Raw genomic sequence first — 11,255 nt, 5'->3', positions numbered from 1 at the left:
GAATTTTTGATTAGTCTAATAAGCCTGGTGGAACCTATGATCCTAAATGGTAAGCGTTGGATATCCTGAATGGTAAGGTTACTGTCGAATCGGCTATTTGTAGTAGTTGTGGGAAAAGAGTATGGTTTTCCAGTTAGTAGGAATTTACTATGTTCGGCTGTGGTTGGCTTGAAAAATCCACGGGCGAGCGTCAGCGAGCCAACTCCGCTCGTACATCATGATACTAAACAATCGCGCTACGCAAACGATATATGTCAGCGGAGTGCAATGGTTTCAACTATCTGTCCGTTTAGATAGAGACCTCTCCTCAGTCTCCTTATTTCCCACTTCGCTCTGGATGGAGCTGGTCACTTTGGCACGGGGACTGCTCTTTGACGTGTCCATACTAGTAACTTCAGTCTTTCTGCCCCTATTACTGTTGATCGGTGATGGCATCGCACCCAAGGTCCTCTGATAGCCGGGAGCATTGGTGTCACAATGCATTCTTGTTGAGTGCCCGTGTCGATACGGTGCAGGGGGAGCAAACAAGCCGACATAATGATTTTCCAACCTTTTCTCACTGCATTCTGCGCTTTAGGTGCGGATGCGGGGAGGATTGGACAAATGCCATGACGATGGTAGTCTGCTGTTGAGCTGAGGTGTCGTCGTGGAGGCAAGTGTACCAGGAACCGGATGTGAAGAGTGATGGTTTGTGTGTTTTGATCAAGTCATGGAACTCATGCATACCCGAGGCGAGGGTGGCATCTGCACCATGGAAGCAAGCATACCTTAGGCAAACGCCTGACACGGAGCCCAGTACGCCTAGATAATAGTTTCCAGTCACTTTCCACCTGGAATCGGGAGCTTATTTGGCGAGTATGCATGCTGGCCACTAGTGACAGGAGTTGCGTTGCTCCAATACGGCAAGCCGCCGGGCGCTCAAAGCGTGCGTACTGTGTAGGTGTTACCCCTCACCCTTCATCTGGCATGCTTGAGCCCAATGGAACGGCCGGGATAGGAAATGTCGAATGTGCCTGTCAGTCTGCCTACGCCGACGTCCGTCGCCATTGATCCACCTAGGCACCGACATATTGGATTGCGGATTTTCTCAAGTTCAGCTCAGGCTGTCAATATTGAGTTCGAAAGACCTGCTTAAGGGCATAAATACCTCCATGGTTTCTCGAGGCCATCTGGCGGAACCACCAAGTCGATCGTCACATTGCACAAACTTGCCCAGGACGGAATTATGGGAGGCCAGGGTGACACCGGGACTGCCGCGCCCATCACGGTTAACGATGTCGTGTTCACCGAAGCGACCTCTCGGCAGCGCACTCTCTCCTGGGAGCTAAACGGGGCGTCCTGGGCGCCGCCCATGACCATCGAGCAGTACGTCGGCCGTGAGACGGGACTCTCGCAAACCGCACTCTCAGCCAACGGCGGAACCAAGTATTACGTCCTGCACCACAAGTCCGACCCGGAACTCATTGTCTCGGCCTGCGAGGTAACCGCCAAGCAGGGGCTCGTCGCCGACAAAAACGGCTCCCGCGAGGTGACGGCCTACTCCATCGCCTCCGTCTTCACCAATCCCCGTTTCCGCGGGCACGGCATGGCCTCGCACATGCTGCGCCACGTGCAGCAGGTCGTGGACAAGGCCGGGGCCGAGTACGGTGCCCTCTACAGCGACATAGGCCGCGTCTTCTACACCCGGCTCGGCTGGCAGGACCTACGCTCCCCGCAGGTGCTATTCCATCTGCGCGACGACCTCCGGATTCCCCCCGAGGCGGTTACCGGGGTGACCCATCTCGCTGAAGAGACGGTCGCATCCCTCTGCGAGCAGGAGGTGGCGACGTGGAAGGAACGCTTCCGGCGAATCGCGCAACAACGACAACAACAAAACATCAGCAGTAGCAATACCACCCACATTATCTTCCTCCCCACCCCGGCGCAGTTGTCCTGGCATTTTGCGCGCGACAAGTACGTGTGTAAAATTCTCCTCGACCGCGAGGTGGTGCACCGCGGAGCGCAGACGACCGACGGGAAGGCGTGGATCTCCTGGGACCACGACCTGCGCGAGAAGAAATTGAAGATCCTCAAGATTGTCGTGGGCGGGGAGGATGAGCCTCCTGCCAAGAGAAAGACGGATGCCGTGAAATTGCTGCTTGCTGCCATGGCGGAAGCTAAGGAGTGGGGTTTGCCCAAGGTGCTGATGTGGATACCGGGGGCGGCGGGGGGGAACCACCTGGGCCAGGGGGACTGGGAGTGGGAGTGGGCCACGGCGGCTGCGACCGACATCTGGCGCGAGTGGGGTCCCCAGGTGCAGGTTGTGTTGGAGGAAAGGGAGGACGGGTCGATTCCTAGCTTGAGGTGGATGGGCGGGGAGAGTCTGGAGGAGGTGGTCTGGGAGGATAGTGAATATTATGCGTGGTGTTGATTGAAACCCTTGGAAGCTATAAGTATTCGTATATAAGCTGCTTTACAGCAGCCCACGAAGCACACAACTCGGTGAGAATTGCTGGACTCATACTACTGCTTAACGGTGATTGTTGGGCTCCTAGTGTAACATTCGAGGCAAGTGCAACAGCCTCAGCTGACCTACATAACATTGCGATTTCAGTGTTCTGCGTCAATTTGCCGTCGCAAGGCACAACGGGCAGCTCCTGCGTCTGCACATGATCGACACCCGTCTGCACGAAGCCGAGCACGTTCCCATGATTGCTTGCCATGAAATGGTGGTGATGAAGCTGCCGGAGTCGGCGTCGTTCATGACCAACTAGCGGAGTTGGCTCGCTGACGCTCGCCCGTTGATACAACCCCCGCCGACCGTACTACTATAACTCCCTGCCAACTACGAAGTATACTTTTTGTCCTACAACTACTACAAAGAGCCAATTTTACAGTAACATTTACCGTTCAGGATATCCAACATTTACCGTTCAGGATATCCAACGCTTACCGTTTAGGATATTCATGCTTATCGTGGTCACGGTTCAGGACTTCTTTGGACCAATAGGGAGCTCTGGAGCCCGCTAACAGCTATGTACCCTGTAAGCGATAGCGATCTTGCAGGTACGGAGGCCATTTTACTACCAAATTGTTAAGGGTGGCCCGTGTGGCACAGCAAATTTACGGGTGTTGAGCTTAGCAGAATACCCGTGTTTTTGAAAGCCAGTCTGTAGTTAAACCTTCTGATCCCCGCACCATGTTCCGCGCCCATGTAAATAGTGTCATGCAGGATCACTGTATCCGCGGTTGGTTGCAGAAGCCTGAGCGTTCCACAGATGTTACTTTTTATCGCGAATGGTGATAGTATCCCCGCTACACTTTGGGGTCAAGGAACTTTCGAAGTTATAAGTGTACGTACGCGCCAACCCAACCACCCTGGACTCGTCCTACACAGTATGTATGCACAATACATAGGTGCACTGGCAAAGGCCAGCCTCGCGAGCATGCAGACCATAACTCACTGGTCCAGGCTGTCTGGACGACTCGGAACTTTCCGTCTGAGCGCAAGACTCGAGGCAAGGGGCTGAACCAACCACATCGTCTGTCATTTGAGGTTATCATCAAGTTCTATCGACGTGGCCGGCCAGCCAGTTTCAACTCTCCATCCATAACTCCTACGTATACGTGTATGTGCATACAGTACATTCAAGGCACGTTCATCTCAATGAACTGGATTCACTGGCTTTACACTGATGGACCCTGCCATCGAGAGGCCAAGACACTTCTGGAGCAATAGCCCGTCCTCCGCGTCCTCGGTCCAGGCCGTTGCTGGCCAAGTAGCCGTCTTCCACTCCTCTTTTGATGCCGTTGGCGGCGCTGCACATGTTTCCTTGGACGGTCTCATCAGCCAGGCGGCCGTGAGACCGGTGCTGTGGGACGTGGCCGTGAGACGCTTCGCCTCGCCGTCCTACCATGGCACCAACAGACACCAACTCGTAGCGCGCATGGACAGTGCCAGGAGAGCATACGCGAAAGCATTTGTGGCAATCCAAAAGTCGGTTAAGGATGTCGACGCCGCCGCGATCCTCTCACACAGCTCTGAGTCGGATGTGGCCCAGCTCGCGCTGGAGCTCTTCGACCAGCCGACTTCCACAGCCGACGATAAGGGACGCGTCTCGCAGTTCATTGACCTGATACACCACTACCATGGCGTCTTCGATGTGCTCTCCCAGGCTGGCGATTTTGGCTATCTGCCTGTTATCTGGGGCGGGGTGAAGCTGTTGCTGATGGTAAGCCGATGTGCCCATGTCCAGCTCAGTTGGCACACAGAAAGATACTGACACGCTACAGTTTGCCAAGAACAAAAGGGAACTCCTCTCCAAGGTGACAGATATGCTCATCGAGATCGGCTGGTCCCTCTCCCGCATCGAAGTGTATGCCGCCTTGTTCCCAACCGCGCGCATGGTCGAGCTCATTTCGATGCTCTATGCCGCCGTGGCCGACTTTCTTCAAGATGTGGTCCTTCATTTCGCCCACAAGTCCACCGTGCGCAAGGTCCTGTCCTCCTTCGTCCGCCCCTTCGAGGAAAGGTTCGGCCGCGCCATGGACCGTATATCCCGCCTCGTGCGCTGCATCGAGAGTGACGCCCTCGCCCTACACGCCCTCCAGACCCGCAGCATGGCACAGCGCCAAATGGTCGATGCGGCATTGCACCATCACCACGTTCAAGCCACCCTCAGCTCCCTCCCGTTACCACCTCACCCCCTCGGACCACGCTCTCCCTCCACCCCTTCGCCGTCCAACATATTTCCGGACCTTTTCCACCAGATCCGCCACCTCCTCTTCCACAACTTTCCATCCCAGGCGACGTACCACGAGTCGCTTGCCGCAACCTACTCGGTCACCGCCCGCGCGTGGGAGAAGTGGTTCGCCGTGGAACAGCGATATCTCCCCTCCTCGGCCGTCGCCGCCGTTTCCCTCGACGACCCAGACAGGAATGGCAACAAGGACAACAACAACAACAGGAGCACAGTCGGGAAAGCCCGTCTCAGCCACGGGCTGTGCGATGCGCCCGACTACCAGCACGCTCTGCAGTGGGCGGCACAGCAGCGGCGTCTGACCCCGCACATCCCCAGTGCCTACCTGATCTGGGCGCAGGGCATGACGGTGCACACGGCGCTGGCGAGCCTGATCTTCCAGGTGCTGCAGCAGCGGCCGGGCGTTGTGGCCGAGCATAATCTGGACATGGACACGTTCAAGCGGGCGGCAAGCAGCGTGAAGCGGCTGTGGGATCTCTTTGTCTATCTCATGAAGGTGCTTGGCGGGAGCCTGATCTATATCAGCATTGGCTCGGCCGGGCCAGATGAGTTTGCCCTGGTGGAGAAGTTTGTCAACACAGTCAGGAACTGGGAGGGCCCCCCGATCTGGGTGACGCTCATTCATCCGTATCATGACGGCTTTGTCGGCATGGAGGAGGCGACGGATCTGGATGGGTTGTACGACGTCCACCCGTCGCTGTGCGTCACGGATGCGCTTCATCACGTGCTGATGCTGGAGCTGGATATTCACCAGGTGGATAGCACGATCCAAACGGTGCTCTGGGAGGCGGTGTGGAGGGAGACGAGGTACGCGTCGGTCGGGGTCTCCTTGACGCTCGTGGTGGATGCCATACAGAGGTCGGCGGAAGAGTTGTCGCGGCAGCAACAAGAGCTACGGCATGAAGCCCGGGGGCCAGTACTGGGCGACACTGAGAGGGAGCTGTGGGTAGCGGCGGTGCAGGAATGGATTAACGACCCTGTCGCCTCGAATGAGCTTCGCGAGCTCGTGCAGCGACACCTCGATATTGTCGACCTAGCCCTGCCGCATGACATCCGAGCCGCCATCAATCGCCATCTCAAGCGGCTGGTGCTCGTCCGGATCGACGAGGACAAGGCGAGCTCATTCGCTTCCCGGTCCATGACCCAAATCCAGCGGAGTCGCGTGTGGGAGAGGATGAAGGAAGCTATCAGGCCGGCCGCCGAGGTCATGTTCTGCGGGACGATACTGGACGTGGTGGCGGACACACTGGACAGCTACGCCACCATGCCGTGTCAAACCGAGGGGCAGGCGGGTCTGGTCGTTATGAAGCTCATGAATGAACGGTTTGGCAGAGACGGGACGTGGAACCTCTCCATGTCTCTCGACGAGCAGCTCATGGTCCAAGGGATCATGCGGGCTATCATAGCTGGCTTTGAAGACACGCTTGACGCGTTGTCAGAACCGGAGGGAGTTGAGGAGGGCAGTGACTATATCTGATGTATAGTGGTTCTTTAAGTTTCCTCTGACGCTGCTTGGACTACCTAGGCAACGAACTACTCAGGTAGGTAGGTACTAGTAGTATAGTGTGTTTTTTGCGGGGTTGACTAGGTAATAATGTAATCAGCAGTAGGTTAAAATAATAGAAGCCGCCGGTGACCGGATTGAGGTTTCACGGCCACCTACCTTACCCATATAGAAACTACCCCTACTTATACCGGGACACGAATGATATAGCCCGACGCCGTTTGCCCAGTCGCCTTGTAGCTGGTTGAGCAGACGACTGCTCGTTCTTGGGATATCTTGGTACCAATGTAGTCTTCACCACGATGTCAGCAATGTTCTACCTACGTATACCAAGCAGTAACATGTCTCAAACATGATGATGTTTTCAGATAAAGTCGGGAAAGCGTGGTTCTGGCGGCCGAACTTGGCTGGGCGCCGCAGCCATTTTCGGCCGTCGCAACAGCGCGAGGACGCCACGGCGCGGGTCTGGAAAGCATCGGATGAATCATGATGTGGTGGTATTTCGCGCGCTTGGATCGCTTGAGGTCCCAGGGACCGCGACAGGCGCCCAGCCGACTCCAATCATACAGGTATTCCATGCAGTGGCTCCTTCCATTCTTCAAGTCGCAGTCAGACTTGTTGAGTAACCGTCTCAACACATTTTTGGCGCGTACATACGATACCTAGGTACGTTTGTTCCTGCATCTCGGCCACCTGCACCCTCTATTGACGGTATACTCAGACACCCACTCCTGGCGGCCGTTGGTAACGTAGGTACTAATTATCCTCGGTAAATAGTGCCGGCAGTTGCTCGCTCGCTTGCCCGTGGTTCCACTCGAAACCAATCCCCGTGCCGCTTGCGGCTGTCGCCGGCTGAGCATAAGACTACCATATGTACTGTACCTCGGGTACCTTACCTTACCATTTCATTGTGGTTACCAACTTACTCCCGGCCCCTAGTATCTGCGTTACGGTAGTCGAGCCGATGTCGCGAGGTCAGAAGAGAAGAGATTTTCTCGGGACTCCCCGAAGAGGTACCTCCGCTCACATTGCCGACAGGAACAGGCCCGATTAGCAACAAACTTGTGCCCTGGCCAAGGTGGTGAGGTGGAGGTCGTGTGGAGGAGGACACGCAGCCACGTGGGGATCGTCTGGGGACTCGGGTAGTAATTGCATGCTTTTCCCACGGGGAAACCCGCAGCTGCGGGACCTGGGGAATGGGGTAGTGGGGAGACAAATCAAGAAAGTTTGGAATCTGGAGCCATGCTCCGGACTCCTCGGCGCAGGAAATGACGACGGGGACTCAATGTGGGAATCCATTGTTGCCCAACCACGTGCTTTTCACTTTTGTCTTTCTCTCCGTTCTGTAGCCCAACGACGAAGCTTGCGGCGTTCCAGTTTGGAACCTAGGGTATAGTTGGTGTCATTTGCGGAAGCAAGCCCACGATTGTCCAAGTCTGCGCTCAAGGTGAGGTAGGTGAAATCCAACTTTGCTTTAAGCCAGCGTACTACCCCCGGAGCGGTCAAGACTTGGCGGATTTCTTGTTTTCTTGGGCCGGCATGCAGTCTCCATCCGAGTATATTACCTAGTCACTGACAATAAAATAGCTGCAGACGGCGTATCCTCGGGGGCTCTTCGTGTGTATTTCCTATAGTAGGTTAGTACCGATGCCGACAGGCCTCCGAGTCCCATCAGGCCCATCCAAGATAGACCGACTGGTAGACTGGAGCAGGCCCGCCGGCGGTATGATCATGAGATCTGAGAGGCCGAGATGGCCTGGTTTTTGCTACGGAACAGTATAGAACCGGATTGTGGGGGAGAAGCAACGACGCATGAAAAAGAACCTTAAGAGAGAGGACATCCCTCAGTAGCTGGAGAAGCAGCAGTACTCGCTCACCGTCATCACATCAACCCCCGCCATCACCATGTCGCCGACGACACGCTCCGTCTTGGCTTGCGGCCTGTTGCTGGGCTCCGCGGCCAGGGCTCAGTGGAATGACCCGCAGTCCTCTTCGTCGTCGGGCTTCAGCTATGTGCAGCCTCTCAACACCACCATCCTGGGCCAATACGGGCACTCGCCCGCCGTCTATCCCTCACGTACGTCCAGTAATGTGGCTTTCTCAATAACACCCTTCCGTGTTGTCCTGCTTGACGGTCAAGGTGCTAACGTGTTCCCGTAGCCAATGCTACCGGCAGTGGCGGATGGGAGGCCGGCCTGGCGAAGGCCAAGGACTTTGTTTCCAAACTGACGCTCGAGGAGAAGGCGCTCATGGTGACGGGCTATCCAGGGCCGTGCGTGGGCAACATCCTCGCGGTCCCCCGTCTCAACTTCCCGGGCTTGTGTCTCCAGGACGGACCGCTCGCTATCCGCGTGGCCGACTACGCTAGCGTCTTTCCCGCTGGCGTGTCGGTCGCGGCCTCCTGGGACCGTGATCTGATGTACAAGCGCGGCCTGGCCATGGGAGAGGAATTCCGCGGAAAGGGCGCTCATATCTTCTTGGGGTGAGTAGTTCGGTTGTTGATTCCGTCCATAACAACTTGAAAGTATGCTGACGTGGCCGGGGTGTTGCCAGTCCTGTTTCCGGTCCGCTTGGGAGATCAGCGTACGCAGGACGCAACTGGGAGGGATTCTCGCCGGATCCGTACCTAACAGGCGTCGCCATGGAGGAGACCATCAATGGCATGCAAAAGGCGGGCGTTCAGGCGACGGCCAAGCACTTCATCGTCAACGAGCAGGAGACGCAGCGCAACCCGTCGTGGAAGAACGGTGTCATCTCCCAGGAGGCACTCTCGGCCAACCTCGACGACCGCACCATGCACGAGCTCTACCTGTGGCCCTTTGCCAATGCCGTCCGAGCCAAGACGGCTGCTGTCATGTGCGCGTACCAGCGCATCAACGGCTCGTACGCGTGCCAGAACTCGGCCGTATTGAACGGTCTTTTGAAGACGGAGCTCGGTTTCCAGGGCTATGTCATGAGCGACTGGGGTGCCACCCATGCGGGCGTGGCCGCCATCGAGGCCGGGCTTGACATGGACATGCCCGGTGGCTTGGGTCCCTATGGCATGACGTGGACCGGCAACGGCTTCTTCGGGCCGAACGTGACGGCAGCGGTCAACAACGGTACACTGGACCAGGCTCGGTTGGACGACATGATTGTGCGCATCATGACGCCTTACTATGCCCTCGGTCAGGACACCAGCTTCCCTTCGGTTGATCCGTCGACAGCCGACCTCAACACCTTCTCGCCTCGCAGCACCTGGCTGACTGAGTTCAACCTCACGGGCGAGAGCAGCCGCGACGTGCGAGGCAACCACGCGGCCCTGATTCGGGAGCACGGCGCAGCCGCCATGGTGCTGCTCAAGAACGAGAATGGCGCGCTGCCACTCAAGGCCCCCAAGTCCATCGCCGTGTTTGGAAATGACGCTGGCGAGATTACCGATGGCTTCTACAACCAAAAGGACTACGAGTATGGCACGCTCTCGGCGGGCGGCGGCTCGGGCACCGGCCGCTTCACCTACATTGTGACCCCGCTCGAGGCCATCAAGGCGCGGGCGGCCAAAGACAATGCGCTGGTGCAGCACTGGCTCAACAACACGCTGATTGCCACCACCGACGTCACCACGCTGTGGATCCCCAAACGCCCCGAGGTCTGCCTCGTCTTCCTCAAGACGTGGGCCGAGGAGGCCGCCGACCGCACGCATCTCGACGTGGACTGGAACGGCAATGACGTTGTTGAATCGGTGGCGTCGGCTTGCAACAACACCATCGTGGTGACGCACTCGGCGGGCATCAACACGCTGCCGTGGGCCGACCACCCCAACGTGACGGCCATCGTGGCAGCGCACTATCCGGGCCAGGAGAGCGGCAACTCGCTGGTGGACGTGCTGTACGGCGACGTGAACCCGTCGGGCCGGCTGCCGTACACGGTGGCACTGGAGGCCAGCGACTACAACGCCCCGCCCACCACGGCCATCAACACGACGGGCGTCGAGGACTGGCAGAGCTGGTTCGACGAGAAGCTCGAGATCGACTACCGCTACTTTGACGCGCACAACATCAGCGTGCGCTACGAGTTCGGCTTCGGTCTGTCCTATACCACCTTTGCCCTGTCCGACATCAAGACGGCCAAGGCGGACAAGTACAGCAAGAAGAAGTCGACCATCTCGGCGGCGCCCCCGGCCCAGGCGGTGCAGCCCGGCGGCAACCCAGCTCTGTGGGAGACGCTGTACACGGTGACGGTCACGGTGCGCAATACGGGCAAGGTGGACGGCGCCGCCGTGCCCCAGCTGTATGTGACGCTGCCCGTTCCAGGCACGCCGCCGCGGCAGCTGCGCGGCTTCGACAAGGTCTACCTCAAGGCCGGCAAGAGCAAGACGGTGAGCTTCCCGCTCATGAGGCGCGACCTGAGCTACTGGGATGTCGTCAGCCAGGACTGGCTTATTCCGAGCGGTGACATTGGCCTGAGCGTTGGCTTCAGCAGCCGCGATCTGACGCAGTTTGCTACAATCACGCCCCTGTCGTCGTGAGTGTTGACTCTAGGAAATGTAGTTTAGCTTTGACAGAGAAAAGCAGCGATGATGCTGAAGAAACAGTATAAAGAGATGTAGATGTGAATTGTAGTGTTGAGGAATTGACAGAGCGAGGTGCTCTCCCTGCCTTGGAGATTTGTGTGACTATAGTGGAGCACTTTGCGGGCTACCGGTATCTTATCTTATCTACATGTGGCATCATGTCACATCCCTTTAACCGTGGAATTGGCCTATTTCTTGGCAGCCCACAAATACATCGTGCAACCTACCAGGATACGAGTCTCAGCTCTTCAAATCAGCCATACCCTTGACGCGTTTTTCCAGCTTAAAATGGCCCTCTACAGTGCAACCCATCTTTTTCTCCAGCAACGAAGCGATCTAATACATCTTCGCGTATATTCTAGCCTAATTGACGACCTCTTTAATGGATACCAATCAACTTGAAGATTCCTACAATGTTGATGGCGAAGAATTGCCTTCTAAAGATATGGCTGGCGCGCCT

At 56.9% G+C, this 11,255-nt stretch overlaps 3 protein-coding genes across 3 annotated transcripts; all 3 read left to right on the top strand.

Moving 5' to 3' along the window:
- The first annotated feature begins 837 nt into the window (after window positions 1–837).
- On the top strand, window positions 838–2,562 carry N656DRAFT_777632 (uncharacterized protein). The gene has a single exon (XM_064814862.1). It carries the CDS (start codon window positions 1,226–1,228, stop codon window positions 2,408–2,410), a length of 1,185 nt encoding a protein of 394 aa, XP_064671227.1. The 5' UTR covers window positions 838–1,225; the 3' UTR covers window positions 2,411–2,562.
- Window positions 2,563–3,358: 796 nt separating this feature from the next.
- Window positions 3,359–6,396, top strand: N656DRAFT_728893 (uncharacterized protein). Its single transcript, XM_064812608.1, has 2 exons — window positions 3,359–4,211; window positions 4,273–6,396. The coding sequence occupies exons 1-2, from the start codon at window positions 3,675–3,677 to the stop codon at window positions 6,214–6,216; spliced, it is 2,481 nt and encodes an 826-aa protein (XP_064671226.1). The 5' UTR covers window positions 3,359–3,674; the 3' UTR covers window positions 6,217–6,396.
- Window positions 6,397–8,148: 1,752 nt separating this feature from the next.
- Window positions 8,149–10,750, top strand: N656DRAFT_707257 (glycoside hydrolase family 3 protein; the record flags this gene model as incomplete). The annotated part of the gene is made up of 3 exons (XM_064811418.1): window positions 8,149–8,320; window positions 8,404–8,725; window positions 8,797–10,750. The coding sequence occupies 3 exons, from the start codon at window positions 8,149–8,151 to the stop codon at window positions 10,748–10,750; spliced, it is 2,448 nt and encodes an 815-aa protein (XP_064671225.1).
- Window positions 10,751–11,255: the final 505 nt, after the last annotated feature.

This window comes from Canariomyces notabilis (genome assembly GCF_033297395.1).
Source record: "Canariomyces notabilis strain CBS 508.74 unplaced genomic scaffold N656scaffold_7, whole genome shotgun sequence".
NCBI lineage: Eukaryota > Fungi > Ascomycota > Sordariomycetes > Sordariales > Chaetomiaceae > Canariomyces > Canariomyces notabilis.
Note: the sequence above shows the minus strand (reverse complement) of the source record. Positions and strands in the feature narration are given on the sequence as shown.